The sequence below is a fragment of the Leucoraja erinacea genome, chromosome 6 (assembly GCF_028641065.1).
Source record: "Leucoraja erinacea ecotype New England chromosome 6, Leri_hhj_1, whole genome shotgun sequence".
Classification (NCBI taxonomy): Eukaryota; Metazoa; Chordata; class Chondrichthyes; order Rajiformes; family Rajidae; genus Leucoraja; species Leucoraja erinaceus.
Genome location: NC_073382.1, coordinates 50477449 through 50496451, shown reverse-complemented (window position 1 = coordinate 50496451; position 19003 = coordinate 50477449). Strand labels below are relative to the sequence as shown.

The 19003-nt window shown below is 40.4% G+C and overlaps 1 protein-coding gene across 1 annotated transcript in view; it reads left to right on the top strand.

Moving 5' to 3' along the window:
• mphosph8 (M-phase phosphoprotein 8) overlaps window positions 1-19003 on the top strand; it is a 38836-nt gene that overhangs the window by 10503 nt on the left and 9330 nt on the right. Inside the window, exons 2-10 of the mRNA XM_055636999.1 lie at window positions 39-185; window positions 3449-4423; window positions 5821-5926; window positions 6564-6803; window positions 7389-7508; window positions 9522-9610; window positions 10845-10985; window positions 13556-13642; window positions 17254-17408. Of these exons, the coding sequence (XP_055492974.1) occupies window positions 39-185; window positions 3449-4423; window positions 5821-5926; window positions 6564-6803; window positions 7389-7508; window positions 9522-9610; window positions 10845-10985; window positions 13556-13642; window positions 17254-17408 (2060 nt within the window). The remainder of the gene's footprint in view (window positions 1-38; window positions 186-3448; window positions 4424-5820; window positions 5927-6563; window positions 6804-7388; window positions 7509-9521; window positions 9611-10844; window positions 10986-13555; window positions 13643-17253; window positions 17409-19003) is intronic.

The window sequence follows — 19003 nt, the reverse complement described above, 5'->3', positions numbered from 1 at the left end:
GAGATCCTGTATAAATACGATTTTAATTATTACAACAGGGTCAAATTTTGTACAGAGTTCACTGGAAAGGCTATCCTTCCGACGATGATACTTGGGAGCCAGAGGCTCATTTGGAGGACTGCACAGAAGTGCTACACGTTTTCAAGCAAAAATCAAGTGAAAAATCGCCTGCAAAAGACAATCGGGTGAGAATTTGCTTGGTTGTATTACACAATATTTGGATTTATAGCATAGAACCATCTTTGACTTCCTTCCATTTTATCTAATACCATTTGTATAAGTTCTGAATCTTCAGCAGCAGTTTGTAATATGCTGCCATTTTAAAATCACTTCAGTGTAAGTTGATCTCTTTTTGCCATTAATTAAGATTTCTAAACTGATATAAGCCCTGCAAGTTTTGTAAAAGAAGAAAGTCCTATTCTGATGGACTCATTGTTGTTTGAGTTTATGATCTTAATGAGCTAGGAATTGATTATTTATAATTCTGCCCTGTTTGATCTTCTGTAAACTAATTCAAGCCTGGTAAGTAATAAATGGCTACTGCGAATGGTGCAGTTTGATAGGCACATGGTTGGACAAGGGCCACACATGAAAAGACAGAAGGTGTGCAACAAAAGGATTAAATAGCTGAGAATTATGAAGCTAGAGGAAGGAATGTGGGGGGGAGGGGGCGGGGTGAATAGGTGCAAGTCCAGGCGAGACACAGGGGAGAGAAGGGGGAGGTGAAGAAAGCGGGATGGGCCATTTGAAGTTACCTAAAACTGGAGAATTCAACCTTCAAACTGTTGGGTTAAACAAGTGGAATATGAGGCACTGTTCCTCCAGTTTGCATGTGGTCTCGCTGTGGCAATGGAGGAGGTCTAGGACAGAAAGGTCAGAATGGGAGGAGGAGTATTGTCCCTCTGATCTGCGAGATATATTAGTTTAGCACAATCTAATTATGATTTTTTTCTGCGTTGAACTTTAATTCATCTAAAACAGTTTGTTAAAAATTGAATTAACATTTTCGTCAATCCAACCAGTTAGATGGGTGCAATGAAAGCTCCTAATGAATTGACGACTCCAACCCAAAGAACCACTAAATATTGAAATAAAAATGAAGATTAGAAACATCAATGTATGGAACAAAGATATAACGGATACTAGACTAAGTGGGACCCGTTGGGTCCCAGCACCACATGGGAGGGCTGGTCCCCCAACACAATATTCCACCTCTCCACCAATTCCAATATTGGTGGCCAGTTGGGGGTGGGGGGGTGCTTTCTGGAGCACTAGTGGGCTGAAGGGACTGGTTTCCAGAGGGCTAGTATGGGCATTGTGGGCCGAATGAATTCTTGTGCTGGCAGATTCTTGTGCTGGCAGCTCACTCCCTCACGGCTGGTGGGCTGGCAGTTGACTCACGGCTATTCCTTGACATTCCACTGTGCAAGGGTGCAAGGCCACCAAATTCAAGTGCGGTTTCTTACCACTTAAAGCAGGGTGTAAGGCCACCAATTCAAATGCAGCTTCAAACCATTTCAAGCAGGGTGCAAGGCCACTAAAGACAGCGAGTCGTGACCTCTCTCTCGTCCATCTTGCAGAGACTGAGCAACGCCCACACTTCTGGGTTTTATAGTCCCTCCCCACCCACCAGTAGGGGCGTGGCCTTCATGGCATGATTGACAGGAGAGAGAATCTCAACATTTTTTAAACTCTATAAACTCTTATTTTTCATCGATGGGAAAAATCCTCAGCACCTGATGAGCGGAGGGGGACTCTGAGTAAGATGGCCAAAAATCACGGCCGCACGTGGTAATTTTTTTTTCTAAAATCAATATAAAACGCAAACATAAGTGGTCAAGATTTGACTTTTAATTATACAGAAGGCAAGGCAACTTTAATGGGGCAAGGCAACTTTAATTAGGCAATACAGCTATATAACCATATAACAATTACAGCACGGAAACAGGCCATCTCGGCCCTACAAGTCCGTGCCGAACAACTTTTTTTTCCCTTAGTCCCACCTGCCTGCACTTATACCATAACCCTCCATTCCCTTCTCATCCATATGCCTATCCAATTTATTTTTAAATGATACCAACGAACCTGCCTCCACCACTTCCACTGGAAGCTCATTACACACACTGCTACCACTCTCTGAGTAAAGAAGTTCCCCCTCATGTTACCCCTAAACTTCTGTCCCTTAATTCTGAAGTCATGTCCTCTTGTTTGAATCTTCCCTATTCTCAAAGGGAAAAGCTTGTCCACATCAACTCTGTCTATCCCTCTCATCATTTTAAAGACCTCTATCAAGTCCCCCCTTAACCTTCTGCGCTCCAGAGAATAAAGACCTAACTTATTCAACCTATCTCTGTAACTTAGTTGTTGAAACCCAGGCAACATTCTAGTAAATCTCCTCTGTACTCTCGCTATTTTGTTGACATCCTTCTTATAATTGGACGACCAAAATTGTACACCATACTCCAGATTTGGTCTCACCAATGCCTTGTACAATTTTAACATTACATCCCAGCTTCTATACTCAATACTCTGATTTATAAAGGCTAGCATACCAAAAGCTTTCTTTACCACCCTATCTATATGAGATTTCACCTTCAAGGAACTATGCACGGTTATTCCCAGATCCCTCTGTTCAACTGTATTCTTCAATTCCCTACCATTTACCATGTACGTCCTATTTTGATTTGTCCTGCCAAGGTGTAGCACCTCACATTTATCAGCATTAAACTCCATCTGCCATCTTTCAGCCCATTTTTCCAAATGGCCTATCACTCTGTAGACTTTGGAAATCCTCTTCATTATCCACAACACCCTATATCTTGGTATCATCTGCATACTTACTAATCCAATTTACCACATCTTCATCCAGATCATCCAGCTTCAGCATTTCCAAACCAAAGGCAACACAGCTTTTATATTTCCAAACCATATTTTCAAACCACATTAAGGGCATTGACAGGTCAGTAAAACCATTTGCAGTTTAGTAGACATGTGTTCAGTGTTATTCACAGCTCAGACTGAGAGACGTGACCCTCTCGCTCCCCCATCTTGCAGAGACTGACTGAGGCACTCAACCCTTCTGGGTTTTATAGTCCCTCCGGAAGGGGCGTGGCCTTCAGGAGAGAGAATCTCAACATTTTTTAAACATTAATAAATCTTTTATTTTTCATCGTTGGGAAAATCCTCTTGTCCTGCGCAGCGGAGGGGGTCTCTGAGTAAGATGGCCAAAAATCACAGCCGTAAGTGGCAGCGTTTTTTCTAAAATCAATATACAGAACACCAGGAAGTGGTCAAGATCAGACTTTTAGTAATATAGAAGATAGATAGATTGGAATGGAGAAAAAAAAATCGCATCTTAAGTTATATTCTAAGTTATAAGTAAAAACAAACTATTGAAGTTTTTAGCAACACTAGCTCGATTTATTCTATCTTAATTGTATTATTTCAGAAACTTAACTTCGATAAAGATATTTTTGAAGATGAATCTGATGATGATTTTGGAGGAGCAACAGAAATCTCTTCACCAAAGGTCAAAAAGAAGAAGAAAACTAAATCTGAACTGGACATGAGACTTGACAGTCCCAAAATGGAAAAAAAAGTGAAATCCATCAGATCAAATAGTGAGGAGGTAAGAGACAACTCAATGAAACATCTGAGCGATATCTCGGATGACGATAAAGTGAAGAAAAGGACTTTAACTGAATCCAAGAAATTGAAGAAAAAACATGCTGAAACACATAAGTTTCTATCAAATTCAGCCCCAGAAGATGATGCTTTATTGGAACCATCGTTAAACCTTGATGAATGCAAACATCAGGAAAATTTGGATTTAAAAAACACAATGTTTGAGCAATGTAAGGATATGGCCCAGCCAGATAACATTACAGTATCTAAAAGACCTCTTGAAAGCTCTGAGGAAGATGACTTTGAACTTATGTTAACGAGAAAAAAAAAGAAAAGGGACAAGGTGAACAATGTGAAGCAAGAGATGAAACCGAAAAAAAATCAGAAGGAAGATTTTTCAGAGAAAAAACACATAAATAAAGAGAATACCAGTCATGCCAAGAAACAGAAGAGTCATGAAATTAAGGCTCCAAAACCTCAGCAAGAAGCCAAAGGCAGAAAGTCAATGGATGGTGAAAATAGTGCCACTCCTAAACCTGATTCTGCAAAAATAATGAAAAAAATTAGCAAAATCCACAACGTGAATGATAATTCTCGATCTGCAACTGAGAAAGTAATTCATGGTTCTGAATCCAATGTAACAACTTCAGGACAGCAACCCCTATTCACTGAGCCTAGTCTCTTTGACAAATTACGACTGGATTCTGAAATTAATCGAGAAAATTTGAAAATTAATAAATCCAACTCATTAGCAATAAATACCGAGGAGAAGCTCGAAACAGTTAAAACCACAAATCAGGTAAGCATTTATAAACTTTAGTAAACAGAATACATTTTGCCAACCAAAGTTACAAATTAATTTTATTTCCTTCGCTCCATAGATGTTGCCTCACCCGCTGAGTTTCTCTAGCATTTTTGTCTACCCTATTCATTTTCTAATGTGCTTCCTAAAGATTTTGAATTTTGAGCTCCCTTTCTAAAGCATCTGGGCTAATATTTAAATGTACTGTGTAACTTTAAATTTTGTATGGTCCATAGATTCAATTGGGGCCCTTATTAGGCCTTAATAGTATCTGCAGCTGTAGTATAGTAATAGTAAAATGGTGAGGAATGGAAAATGGAATAATAGCAAATGTTTCTGCAGCTAAACATTTTCTTCTGATTTCAAGTGTTATTTATGTTTTATCAAGAGAAGGAATGTCTGATAAAGACATATCAATTTGGATTATACTAAAGCAACCTGCTGTTGATGTTCACTTTTCATTGTGTGATCAATTTACATACAGTAACATGTTATTCAAACTGGCATGACTCAATAGAATAGAATGCAGTCAATCTGAGGGGTAGTTTGATAGGATTGCAAATCTGGTTGTAGGACAAAGTGCTGTAGGAACTCAGCGAGTCATAAAGCATCTCTGGGGGATGTAGAAAGGTGACTTTTTGGGTAGGGACCCTTCTTCAGACTAAATCCAGCATCTGCAGTTCCCTGTGCCTGCAAGTGCTGGAAACTGGATTAACAATTTGTTGAGGGAATTCACCGTCAGTATTCCTCCTGAAGATTATTGCAATCTTAAGTGTCACTGCTAAATTCTGAAGAAATCTGTATTTTGAATATAATAGTAGGCATTCAATGCAAATACTGGTTAACATCATCCATTTTATGATAGTGCACATCTAACATCTCACGACTTTAGTTAAAGTTATCTTTCTGCTGTAGAGCAGGTGAAAAGGAAAGGAACACATACATTTCAGAACAAAGAATAAAAATAAATTGGTTGAGAATATAAAGTAAATATGAATGCTTTGAAGTTAAAACCCATTATCTTTCTTTACATGAATTGTTATTTATTTGAGAGTTTGAATTCATTTGGAAATATCTAACTATCTGACTGATGTGCCAGTCGACCTCCTCTCATCTGGATTCACCTATCGTGACCTCTTGCCCCATCCCTGCCCCACACCTCTTTCTACTAGCTATCTCACCTCTACTCCATCCGTCTGAAGGAGGGTCCCAACCCGAAACTTTGTCTGGCCATTTTCTTCCACAGATGTTGCCGAGTTCCTCCAGCAGTTGTTTTTGCTTTAAATATGTAAATATCTAATATATGAACATGCTGAGTTTATTTTTAGTTATCTTTATGCATTTTCAGCTGAAATGTATGGTTACCTGGCTAAAATTGCTATTTATGTTTTCAGCCTTATTCCCGGGAAAAGTTGGGAAAGAAAGGTGAAGCAGCCAAAGAGCTATCTGATAAGAGGCAGGATGTCGAGAAAGGGCGAAAGGAACAAAGTGGGGATTGCAGTAAGTCAATGTAAACTGTTCCGTTTATGGATGGCTTCCACGTGTGCATACCACAATGTTATTTACCTATTCTTTCTGAACGAATTACTTCTCAATGGAACTTCCTGGATAGGAATAAACAAATTGTGTGAACATCTAAACAATTGAAATATTGGCAACACTTGGGTAGCATTTGTTGAAAGAAAAACTTAGATTTAACATGCTAGCTTGATGAAGTTCTGTCAGAACATTCATTTAACATGAATGCTGACCTTGCCAATGGAAAACAAGAAGCTCTTAAATGGTTTGGGCTCCAGGACATGTGGAACGTGGTATATATTGACCAGAATGGACAGAATTCTTTTTAACGTCTCAAAGGTTGCATAGTTTTTGTCCAAATCTCCTGTTGAAATTGTAGGGAGTCGCCAGGGAGAAACCAACATTTTTTGGAGGGAAGTTTGTAGGCCAAAACATTAACATGTATCCCACACCTTGCTGCTATTTGCACACAGTAGTTGTTTTCAGAAGAAGAAATGCTTTCTAAAGATTGTTTGATTCCCTCGATTGAGGGCAAGCTGTGTTTTGAAAACAAATCTGGAATTCATGGTCCTTCCCAATTATCTGAAGTGGATATTTTCTCTTTTCATTTACTTTATAGATAATCGAGAGATGAAGGGCCTTTTTGACAAGTTTTTCATTCCCTTTTCTGATGTTGCTGATCATGAGGACAGAGAAAATAAACGTGTGGTTTCCCATGATCTTAAAATTGACGAGAACCGAGCTAAAGAGAAACTGCTGCAAAAAGATAAGAAAAAAGAGAATGATTCAAGAATTCAGACTGCAGTTGAAGAAACCCATAAGATTCTTGACACCATGCCTCAGACTGAGGAGAATGCAGGTACAAAAAATGTTATTTCATTAATTAACGGAATAAATTTTGTCTTTGTTACATTGTGAAATTGGCTCACATTTAGTTTCTTGATTTTTTTTTTCTCGCACAATTTAAATACATAACTTCTAGCCCCTATCTGGCAAACTGGGCTAATAGTACTAAGGAATCGGATCCAGCCCATTCATTATGTTATAAATCCTTATCAATTGTTCTATATCCATGTTATTTTATAATTGATAATTTTTGCTCGTGTAAGCAAGTGTGAGTAACAAAGATTCTACATGCCAGAAATCACTTCTGTAGCGTGCCCTGAACTTTTTCCAGGGAGCGACATAATGTCAACCATTTTGTAAATGTAGTATAGTAACATTTTAGAGAATCCTTCTGACTTTGACTGAATACTTAGATAATATTACCAATAACTACTTGGGTTGTGATTTTTCAATGATCTAACGTTACTTTGCATAGGTTTTATTGCCCTTAATTATTTAAAAAATATTTCTAGTAAATGATATAAATATCTCCAATATCAGTTCTTAAATATTGGTGGTTTGAATGGTAATTATTATTTTGTATTGCTGTTGAATTTAGATGGCAAAATGCTTAAATTGGGTGTGGACTTGCAGCTTGATTGGATGACATTGGAAGATTTTCAAAAACATCTGGATGGAAATGATGATTTACTTTCTCCACCAAAAGTAATATCCAACAGTGAGTAGTGTGATAATCATATAGTAAGTAGAGGAATCTTAGAAGGTTTTTTCTAAATATTGTAGATATAATGAACATTTATGAAGACATTCATGATCGATAATTGATTAAAGTTCTGTTAATGTTATAGATTATACTGAAACCTTAGAATGGATTTTGGTGGGGACTTACCGATGCTTATGAACTGTAGTGTGGACTAGAATAAGTGGGACCCGTTGGGGCCCTGTCACACGGGAGGCCTGGTCCCCCAGCGCAACCCGTTCCCCAATGCAATATTCCACCACTCATCTGTTTTCCCCCAATGCAACCCGTCCCCCCCCAACACAATATTGCGACTCTCACACATAGCCCCCAACTGCGCAGGCACGGCTCATTGCCCCTCATCCCCAGCACTCCCTCCTCCTCTTCACCCTCCCTCTTCTTTCCCCCCCCTCTCCTCCTCCCCTCCCCAATCCCTCCCTCCCTCGCCTCTCCCTCTCCTTTCCCCTACCATCAGTCACTCCATATCTCCACCCCCCTCCTATCCCTCTACCCACCCCCCCCCCCACTATTCCTCCTGACCTCCCCCACTGCCCTCCTCTCCCTTTATTTCCCTCTCCTCCCCCACTCTCCTCACCTCCCCCTTTCTCTCCTTCTTTCTTCTCTCCCTACCCCCTTTCTCTCCTTCAATACCCTCCCCCCACCTCTCCCTCCAGTTCCGCATACACCAGTTGATCATTGTTAGCTGTGGTTTAGATCCCGTTGGCGATTGGACCAATTTGCATCGTGTGTGTGTGTGTGAGTTACTCAAACTCCGAGCAAACTGCTCGGCCACCCTGCAACCCCTCCCTCCGCCCACTCCGGCTCAGCCTGTCCCCGCCTGCCCGCTGTTGCCGCCCGGCCCGTTGTCTGACTTCGCTGCCGCAGGGGGGGGGGGTGGAGTGGAGTCGGTGTTCGTCACGGTGGGCACCACGAATTTCAATGAGCTGGTGGAGAAGATCTCTGAGGAGGCCATGAGGGTGAGTTACCGCGGAGGCAGAGGAGACGGACCCGGGGGGGCGGATAGACGGGATTGTCATTGTCGCAGAGGGCAGGCGGGGGAGAGGGGTGCATGATGAGGGAGAGAGAGACGGGACCAGGGCCTCCACTGGACCCCCCCCCGCGGCTGCCGCCGGTGGTGGTGGGGGAGACAATAGACAAGTTACTGTGAGGAGGGGAGAGACCAAGGAGAAGGAGTGGTAACTAAGGAGTGGCGGAGGGAACGGTCTCTGTGGAAGGCAGAAAGGGGTGGAAATGGGAAGATGTGACTCGTGGTGGGAGGTGGCGAAAATGTCGGATGATTATGTGTTGTACACGATGGCTGATGGGGTGAAAGGTAAGGACTGGGGGACACTGTCCCTGTTGTGATTAGGAAGAGCAAGAGGGGAGCTGTGGGGTACCCAGGAGACATGTGTGAGGGCCTTGTCTATGATGGAAGAGGGGGACCCCTGTTCCCCGAAGAATGAGGACATCTCGATGTCTTGGTATGGAACACCTCATCCTGGCGCAGATGCAGTATAGAGGGAGGAATTGGGAGTAAGGGATAGTCTTTTCAGGAAGCTGAGTGGGCAGAAGGGTAGTTGAGATAGTTGTGGGAGTCGGTGGGCTTTATTAACTTCACCACCAATTTTCCATCCTGCACTCAAATTCGCTTGGACCAACTCCGACACTACCCTCCTCTTTCTTGATCTCACCGTCTCCATGACAGGAGGTAGATTATCGACTGATGTCTATTACAAACACACTGACTCCCTCAACTATCTGCACTACACTTCTTCCCATCTGAGATGTCCTCATTCTTTAATTTCTTGAAATATATATTTCAAAATATATGTTGGTGTGTAGACCACAAGGTGATCATTTTATTTAAAATATATTCGTACTACATTGGGGATGATGAATGATAGCTCGTGTACTAGCATCAATTTAAGAATCTAACTTATGTTTCATGATCGCTCCTAATTGAAAATCAGCATTGCTTTTATAAACCTGTAGGTGTGTTGCGTGATGCAGTGAAAAATGGAAACTACCTGACAGTAAAACTGGCCCTTAATTCGAGTGAAGAATACAATCTGGATCAAGAGGTACTTAAATAAGCAATAGTGGTACTTTTAATCCGTATTACATTTTTCACATGCAACAATATATATATGTCATCTTGCATGTTGGTATGTCTGTGTATGTGTTTTTCTACCTTCATCAAAACGCTACGCGGTAGCGCTTAAACTTTTACATATTCTGACACATTTTTTCCCTCCATGCAGTAATCGGTTCACTTAAGATTTCATCCTATATTTCACAAGTTATTGACAATTCAAGTTTTATTTTTTTAAAGGCAAAAAACAGTTCTCACACACAGCCTTTTCCCAGGACTTTCCAATGATGATGTCACAATGCCACTCACAGTGCACCAATCACAATGGGCTCTCAAGCTGCCGAGTGCCACAATGCCATCACAATGGGACGTTGCCAACGGTAACCGCAGCTTCTCACGGACAGCTTTTTTTTTCCAGGAGCCTCCAGTGATGATAATCGCAATGGGCTCTCAAGCTGCCGAGTGCCAAACCCCCTGCCCTCTCCCCCCCCCCCGCCGCGCCCCCCCCCCCCCGGGTTATTCCCACCCCCTCCCCGCAGGTTATTCACACCCCCGTCCCCCTGGGTTATTCACACCCCCTTGCTTGTTAATGCCTGGTTTTAAATTGATGCAGTGATGCACTCATTGATTTCTGCTTTTCCCTTGCTATAACCCCAGATAAAACAATGCTCCCTGAATCCTAACTTGAACCAAAGTCTAATCCTCCATTGCCATATGCTTACTAGCCCTCATTTGAATGGCAGACCACCAATGCTTCAATTCAAAACTCCTTCCAAGCTATTTGGCTTCTCTTTGCCTTATTCTTCTCTATTTATGTAACATCCCTTTCCACATAGAATCCTCGTATATATGTGTTCCTGTTGTGAATCTTTTTACCCATTCAATTTCCGCCCCCTCACCCTTTTATTTCTTTACCTCAATAAAGGCTTCAGCTCTGTACTTCAAGGGTTCTAAGGCTTGGACAGTACCATATAAATATGAGATCTTCCCTTATTTTTGATAAATTGTTTCAAAGCCAGTGTAACTTTAATTATTGCTAACTTTGGGTCAGTTGAACAACATATGGAAATAAAAATGTGTATTTGATTTTAACTCTTCTCCTGTTAAAGAAGAAAATAGGATACGAGCCAATCCACATGCCCCAAAACTGGGGGAATGAATGTTCTTCCTTTGGTAACCAGTTTGCAGTTTTCAACCATTTTAACATCATATTTCTGTTATAGGACCCTAGCGGAATGAATCTCATCATGTTTGCAGCTGCTGGAGGACAGGATGACATCCTTAGATTGCTCATCAAGAAAGGAGCAAAGATTAGTTCTCGACAAAAAAATGGTACAACTGCATTGATGCATGCAGCTGAAAAGGTTTGTTTGCCATTAAGGTTAATAATTATTCATACAATTGATTAGATGGCACATACCTGTTTTTTTCTTGACTTTTAACTGTGTGAGGGTATTAAAATTGGTCTGGAATTATATTTTTGAGTAGAAATTAATTTTTGCTGAAATTTTATTTTGCTGAACATCTCTTCCTTTTTGTTCTAATAAATAGTGGGGGGGGGGGGCGCTGGAAAAGCTGTTACTAATACGCAAAATTTTGTCAGGTTTGCAATCTTCTGACTTGTATATGTTATGTTGGTATATGGAACAGTACAGCACACGAACATGCCCTTCATCCCACAATGTTTGTGCCAAACATGATACCAGTTTAAATTAATCTTCTCGGCCTGCACGTGATCCATATTCTTCCATTCCCTGCATGTCCGTGTATCTATCGAAAAGCCTCTTAAATGTTTATCCATTAACAAAGGTAATGGTAGTTGAAATCACCATTAAACATTTTGATAAATATGGTTGCAGATTTATTATTTTTGGAATTCTCAGGCAAGAATCTGATTTCAGTAACATTTTATATTTAAGCAAGTAAAATTGCTAATTTGAGTAAATCTCAAATGGATAATTCTCCAGAAAATCCTGAACCTTGTACAAATTGTTTTAACCCAAGCAACGGTGTGGGTGTATGAACCAAAATTAAGACAATTTAATGTTTTGTTAATTACACTTCAATTACTACTATGTTAACAGTTAGAGCTGTGGTGTGAGATAAGAGTAGCTTTGATCAAATATGGAAAATTAATTCTGACATTGATTTTTTGGAATGTGGGTAACATTTATTCCTAATTCCTAATTATCCTTAAGAAGTTGTGGTGAGCCATCTCAATATGCTGCAGTCCTTCCAGTGAACATATATCTATAATGCTGTTGGGTAGAGGATTTCTGGTATTTAGATACAGCAAGGGTGAAAGATAGGCAATGGTATTTCTGTGCTGGCTTGAAGTGTGAACTATAGGAGAGTCTGCAGGTGATAATGCTCCCAAGCATTTTTTGCCCTCATCTTTCTTGATGGTAGGGATAGAAGGACTTGAGGGGCTGTTGGCAAATGACTGAATGCATCTTAACACTGCCCCCATGCTGATGCTGAATGTTTAGGATGGATCAGGTGCCAATCAAGCAGACTGCTTTCTCCTGAGTGATGCTGACCTCTAATAATGTAACACTTATAGATGCAGGGACAAGAAAGACATTTGCAGAAAACTATGGCGCATGCTTTAAAATTTGCAGAAAACTATGGCCCATGCTTTAAATTAGTTGAACCGTTTGTGTTGGAACAGGTTAAGAGGAGCGGATGATTTAGATATTTTAATAGCATTTCTTCTGTAGTTTTCTTGGAGGTAGGTCACGTAATATTGTAGACTTGTTTTGATATTCAGAGGTCATGAGCAATAAAATTCAAGTTCTGGTGTCCTTCCTTGAATTTCCTCTATTAATGCATTAAAGTAATTAGGCTAACATTTGAAATTCTACAGTGTTTATTTGTAAAATATATTAATCCCTATTGATTAGAAAATAAATTCATAAAACTTTAACTATTTTCCTTCTTATGATTCTGGTTACATGAGTAGTGGCAATCCGCTGTCATTTCTCATGTGGTTCTGACCACATTGGCAGTGAGAATCTGCATGCAATGGGTGTTGCAGATGAGGATGAAAAGTTGCAAGGCCAATGTGTTAGTTATTTCTGGGTAGGATTCACAGGGTAGTGACTTGGAAGGTTCCTTTCCACCTTCCTCCTTCCATTTCCTCTCTTCTGTGCCAAAAATCAGTTGAGCTCTGTGACCCATCAAATAACCCCATACATTCTGGAAATCACACCTAGGTCTGTTGGTCTATGAGGCACTGTTTAGCTACAAGGCTTTAAGTGGGACAATTTTACCTGATTACTGCCGGGTTCTTTTTATAAGACAAGTAGTGAACACAATTTAAAAATTGTGGCCTTGAATTTTCTCATGCATTCCGCTCTTCATCACTGCGACGCCAATGGAAGTATGACAGAAACTCAATTGATCTGCCTGCATAAAATATCTTAAAATATCATACATTTATATATTATCCAGGATGATACGGTGGTGCAGTTTGCAGAGCTGCTGCCACACAGTGCCAGACACCTTGGTTCAATCCTGACTTTGAGTACGGTCTGTGTGGAGTTTGCACGTTCTCTCTGTGACTGCGTGAGTTTTCTCGGGGTGATTCATTTTCCTCCCACATCCAAGGACGTGTGGGTTTGTACATTAATTGGCCTCTGTAAATTGCCCCTAGTGTGTCGGGAGTGGATGAAAAAGTGGAAGACATAAAACTAGTGTAATGGTCGATGTGAACTCAGTGGGCCGTAGGGCCTGTTACCATGCTGATTCTCTAAACTAAACTAAACTAAAATAATAGAATAATATTATTCTAGAATATAATACATCAGTCCAGTCCATAATTAAATGCTATTATAACTGAAAATAATACAAGTTTGCCCTTAACTAGTGGAACACAATATTAATATATTTATAATTCGAGTATCTTAACACTTCTTTCTTTTTCACTTCTCAGAATTATCTTACAACAGTTGCTATTCTTCTGGAGGCAGGTTCCCAACTTAATGCTCAACAGATCAGTGGAGAAACTGCATTAATGAAGGTATATGTTTCAGTCCTGTTGTCCTTGAAATTTTATTGACCACATCAAGTTTAAATGAATATATATAAAGGTGTGCATTTTATCAAAACCAAATTCATACCAGTCTGTAATTCCTGATGTTGGGATCAACTGCCATATCTGACAGTACATGATGCAAATATTTTGTAACATAATACTCGTCGATTCTTTTTAAGAAATCTGACCAAGATGATTTGAAAACACTGAAGTGATCAAGGGAAAGTAGAGTGAGAAAAACGTCCTTAACGATAGCAGCTTTAGAAATGGATTATAGGCAAAGTAATTTAATTGAAGTTTGGAGAATGCATCCTGTCAGACTACTTTCTATAGGGCGTCTGTAGAAGTTTGAGGGAATTCTCATGTACTTACTTTCTTCAGCATCCGGGAAGATTCAGCAAGCTTTCTTGATCACCATATCATTGTGAAGGTTAAATTGCTGATGCTATAGATGCTTGGGAACTTGGCAGACGAATCTCTGCAGCAGCTCTGTCCAGGAGAACAGGGTTGTGTTTCCCATCCAACTCTTTCATCTCGCTAACCTTAAGGGCTAGGTGGTTGTTCGGATACCATGACTCAAGGTTCCCTACAACCTTTTGTCTCTGGTGATGACTTGAGGTATATGCACACTTAATGGTTGTGTAGCAGTGGCCCAGTGTTTTGACACAGAAAAAACGCTGATGGTATTTTGTGGAGTTTGTTCCTGAATAGACAATAGGTGCATGAGTAGGCCATTCAGCCCTTTGAGCCAGCATCGCCATTCAATGTGATCATGGCTTATCATCCCCAATCAGTGCCCCGTTCCTGCCTTCTCCCCATATCCCCTGACTCCGATATTTTTAAGAGAAGTATGCTTGATTGTAGTTGCTGGTGATAATGAATGGGGTGTCAAGGTTTGGTGTTTCAAGAGAGTTGACAACAGTATAATTCGTCCAGTGTTATCTTGGCAATTGCTTGGGGTGGTACATAAACAGCTAACAAGATAGTATAGGTGAATTCCCTCAGTAGGTAACATGACAGCATTTTATGATCAGGTATTCCAAGTCAGAGGAACAGAATTGGGCGTAAAGCAGACACCGCCACATTTCACCTAGACTAAGGATTCTGTATATTCCATACAATAAACAGAAAAGATGGGGTGAGTCAGGAATGAACCATTGTTTCAGTAAAACAAATGATACATGATCTCCATTTGATACTGCAGCTTTGCTCAGTTCCTCAAACTTGTTCTCGAGTTAACATTTTTTGTGTAGTGTGTCCAGAACCCCTGTTGTTTCAGCGGCATCTGGAAACCCCTCCCCTTCTCCCCACAACTGCCACGCTTCTGTGGTTTGTTCATTCTCACAAGTGTGCCCATGGCATGGGTCTAATAAAGATCAGTAGTTCTGAAAACTGCTTTGAGTTAACAGTGATTGACAGGAGATTTCCAGTGCTAGTTCTAATGACTTTCTCAGCACTTGAATGGATAGATTATAGAGAGAAACGATCGTAACAGATTGTTTTAAGAGGAGCTTCACGTAAAATGATGCCACTATCCAGTGCCATCTTAAAGGGATCTTTAGTTATGGGTGGTGGCTTGGGACAGTTTGACAGCAGGTATTGGTAAAAATCTGGAGGCTGGCAAGGCGACCATAGACAAATTTTATTAGCAACAAATGGATTTCTTGGAGATGCCAGTTATACAGTGTAGGTTGACGATTTTGAATACTATTTATTCCGTTCAGAAATTACTACTTTCCTACAAATGTCATGTTCTTGAACCAACCTGCACAACTATCCTACAGACCACCTTTTGCACCACCATAGACTTTTTAATCTAATGTCTTGTTTTTCCTTTCTTTTGGGACAAAGACCCCTCATTAATTTATTTGCCTCTGTACTCCACAATTTGAGATTTGTAATAGAAAAAATTCATGGACATCACCAGTTGCTGGATGTCTTCTCAGGCGATGCTCTGCCAGACCTGTGTTGCAGCCATCTTTAGCTTATGTTTGTTTTGGGGGCTAGCTCCTTCAGTTTTCTCTTCAGCATATAAAAGGCATGCTCAATTGGGTTCAGATTGGGTGATTGACTTGGCCACTCAAGAATTGACAATTATTTAGCTTTGAAAAACTCCTTTGTTGCTTTAGCAGTATGTTTGGGATCATTGTCTTGCTGTAGAATTAACCCACCGGCCAATGAATTTTGAGGCATTTGTTTGAACTTGAGCAGATAGGATATGTCTATACACTTCAGGATTCATTATGCTACTACCATCAGCAGTTGTATCATCAATGAAGATAAGTGAGCCAGTACCTTCAGCAGCCATACATGCCCAGGCCATAACACCCCCACCATCGTGTTTCACAGATGAGGTGGTATGGTTTGGATCTTGGGCAGTTCCTTCTCTCCTCCATACTTTGCTCTTGCCATCACACTGATATGTCAATATTTGTCTCATCTGTCCACAAGACCTTTCTCCAGAACTGTGGTTGCTCTTTTAAGTACTTCTTGGCAAAATATAACCTGGCCATCCTATTTTTGCGGCTAACCAGTGGTTTGCATCTTGCAGTGTAGCCTCTGTATTTCTATTCATGAAGTCTTCTGCGGACAGTGGTCATTGACACATCCACACCTGACTCCTGAAGAGTGTTTCTGATCTGTCGGACAGGTGTTTGGGGATTTTTCTTTATTATAGAGAGAATTCTTCTGTCATCAGCTGTGGAGGTCTTCATTGGCTTGCCCGTCCCTTTGCAATTAGTAAACTCGCCAGTGCTCTCTTCTTAATGATGTTCCAAACAGTTGATTTTGGTAAGCCTAAGGTTTGGCTGATGTCTCTGACAGTTTTATTCTTGTTTCCCAGTCTCATAATGGCTTCTTTGACTTTCATTGGTACAACTTTGATCCTCATGTTGATAAACAGCAATAAAAGTTTCCAAAGGTGATGGAAAGACTAGGTGCTGAGAACTCTCTTATACCTGCAGTAAGGAGGCATTTAAACAAACCTGAGCAATTACAAATGCATGTGAAGCCATGTGTCCCAAACATGATGGTGCCCTGAAATCGGGGGACTATGTATAAACACTACTGTAATTTCTACATGGTGAAACCAAAAAGCATAAAAATACCCTTTAATAAAATATGACAATGTGCACTTTAACCACATGTAACTTTTTTCTATTACAAAACTCGAATTGTGGCATACAGAGGCAAATAAATAAATGATGGGACCAAACATTATGGAGGGCACTGTATAATTTATTATTGTGTGTTTATCCAAGTCTGTGCTTGTAACACTGCTGCAAACAAGATTTTTCTTTGTACCTGTACCTCTGTGTACATGTGTATATGACAAAAACATAACAGTGGAGGGAAGTTGTTTTGTTTTTGGTGGTAAGGTAGTTGGTTGCTTGTTTTCTTTGTGTTATTCGGTAGGCAGTAGATTCAACAGAGAAGCTGAAAATCTGTCATCCCCTGCTTTCAAGCTGAGACTGGCCTTTGTACAATAAAATATCATGTAGAGGCAATATGTAAACAAGGAATAAGAGGAAGGAAGGTATTGCACAAAGAATGAAAGTCAAGCGAATGTACAAGAATATTTATTTTGCTCTTTGCAGGCTTGTAAGCGAGGAAATGCTGACATAGTAAGACTTCTCCTCGAATATGGAGCAGATTGCGGCATCCTGTCTAAACATCAGAACAGTGCTCTATACTATGCTAAACAGAGCAACAACATATTAGTTTATGACCTGCTAAAGAATCATGTGGAAACGTAAGTTAATTACCAGCAAAATTGCATTGTTACCATTTAAGATTGTTTTGGTTGACAGTTGCAAAAAAAGGATCAAATGCCCAATTTTGTAATCCAAACAAATAACTCGTTTATATGTAAATTTCATTTGGGTAATTCCAAAATACTCCTAATTATTTAATTAGTTTACCCACTATAATTTTCAGTTGGATTAAACTTAATCTTCAATCCTTGTGGGCCTGTCCCACTTAGGTGATTTCTCAGCGGACTGTCAAGTTGCCGGCAGTCGCCTGAAAAACTGGCAACTGGAACGGCAACTGTCAGAGTGGAACACACACACACACACACATCGCTTACTTCACCGGCCCATTATGCAGGCGGGAGATAGGGCAAGTAAATAGTTGCCATTCATTTATTCACCCGACATCTGTCAACTACTAACAATGAGAAAGGCTCTACTGAAATTGGGGAGAACAGCCAGCGGGTATCTTAAGCTTCTTGAGAAATATGAATAGCCGCAATTACTGTTTTTAATTAGCTCAAATCAAAAGGCTAGCTGAAACGTTAACAGTACGGTTCCTGCAGCAATCATGATACTGCTCAGACCTCTGACAGTCCTTAATTCCAGTGCTATTGTGTGTCTGTGTGTAAAAAAACAAACATCTGAATGAACTCAGGCATTATCTGCGAAATGAACTGAACATACAACATTTTGAATCTGACAGAGGGAGACGGGTTTGGGCAGGAGTAGTGGAAAGAAAGAGCACTCACCTAACTTTGTCACCCAGTTCTCTTCCTATAATTTTCCATTCGCTCATCTCCCACCCCTTCCTACACTGTGCATTCCATTTTTTCCTCCTCAACCACACCCCTTACCCTCACCCCACAGCTCCTCACCTTCTTTCCATATCAGATTGCATTGTATGCACTCTTGTCCTCCATTTATGATCTCCATCCTCCTCCCCCCACCTGACTTCCGCAGCTGGATCCATCTCTCACTTGTTAGCTCTTACCCCACAGTTCCCCCTCACCTTTCTACCAGCTATCTTCCCTCTTCCCCTTGAGTCTAAGGAAGGCTCTCAATTTGAATTTGAAATATCAGATTATTTTCTGAGTACTTGTTAATCCAATAGTATTCTGCACAATACCTTACACCAACTACATCTGAAAGCTGCTGCTGGAAATTCCTAATGACTTCCATTACCTCATCCATTCACTTTGATCTCTGCCTTCCTCAATTCTCTCTTTCCACTTTACCAGTAGCATGATATCTTCCAAGATGCGTTCATATATTAGTTTACACTTGAATATTACAGTCTGAAGAAAACTGGAGATTTATTTGGTTCAAGACCAAGTGGTTCCCTTGTCCGTATTTTTTTTTTTTAAACTAACACCACATTTAAAATAATTCGTCACTCCCCGTGTGAAATCCATTTTCATATCCATGCAGTGCCACTGGGAAAACAGGTGTCTTTGGTATTGTTTTAGTTGTCACACAGTCATATTTTACAAAGTCTGACATGACATTTATGTCCTTTTTCACAACAATCACATTATTTTTGCAGCACAAAGTTGCTTTTCACTTTCTCTGCTCAATCATTGCCTACTTTGAATAC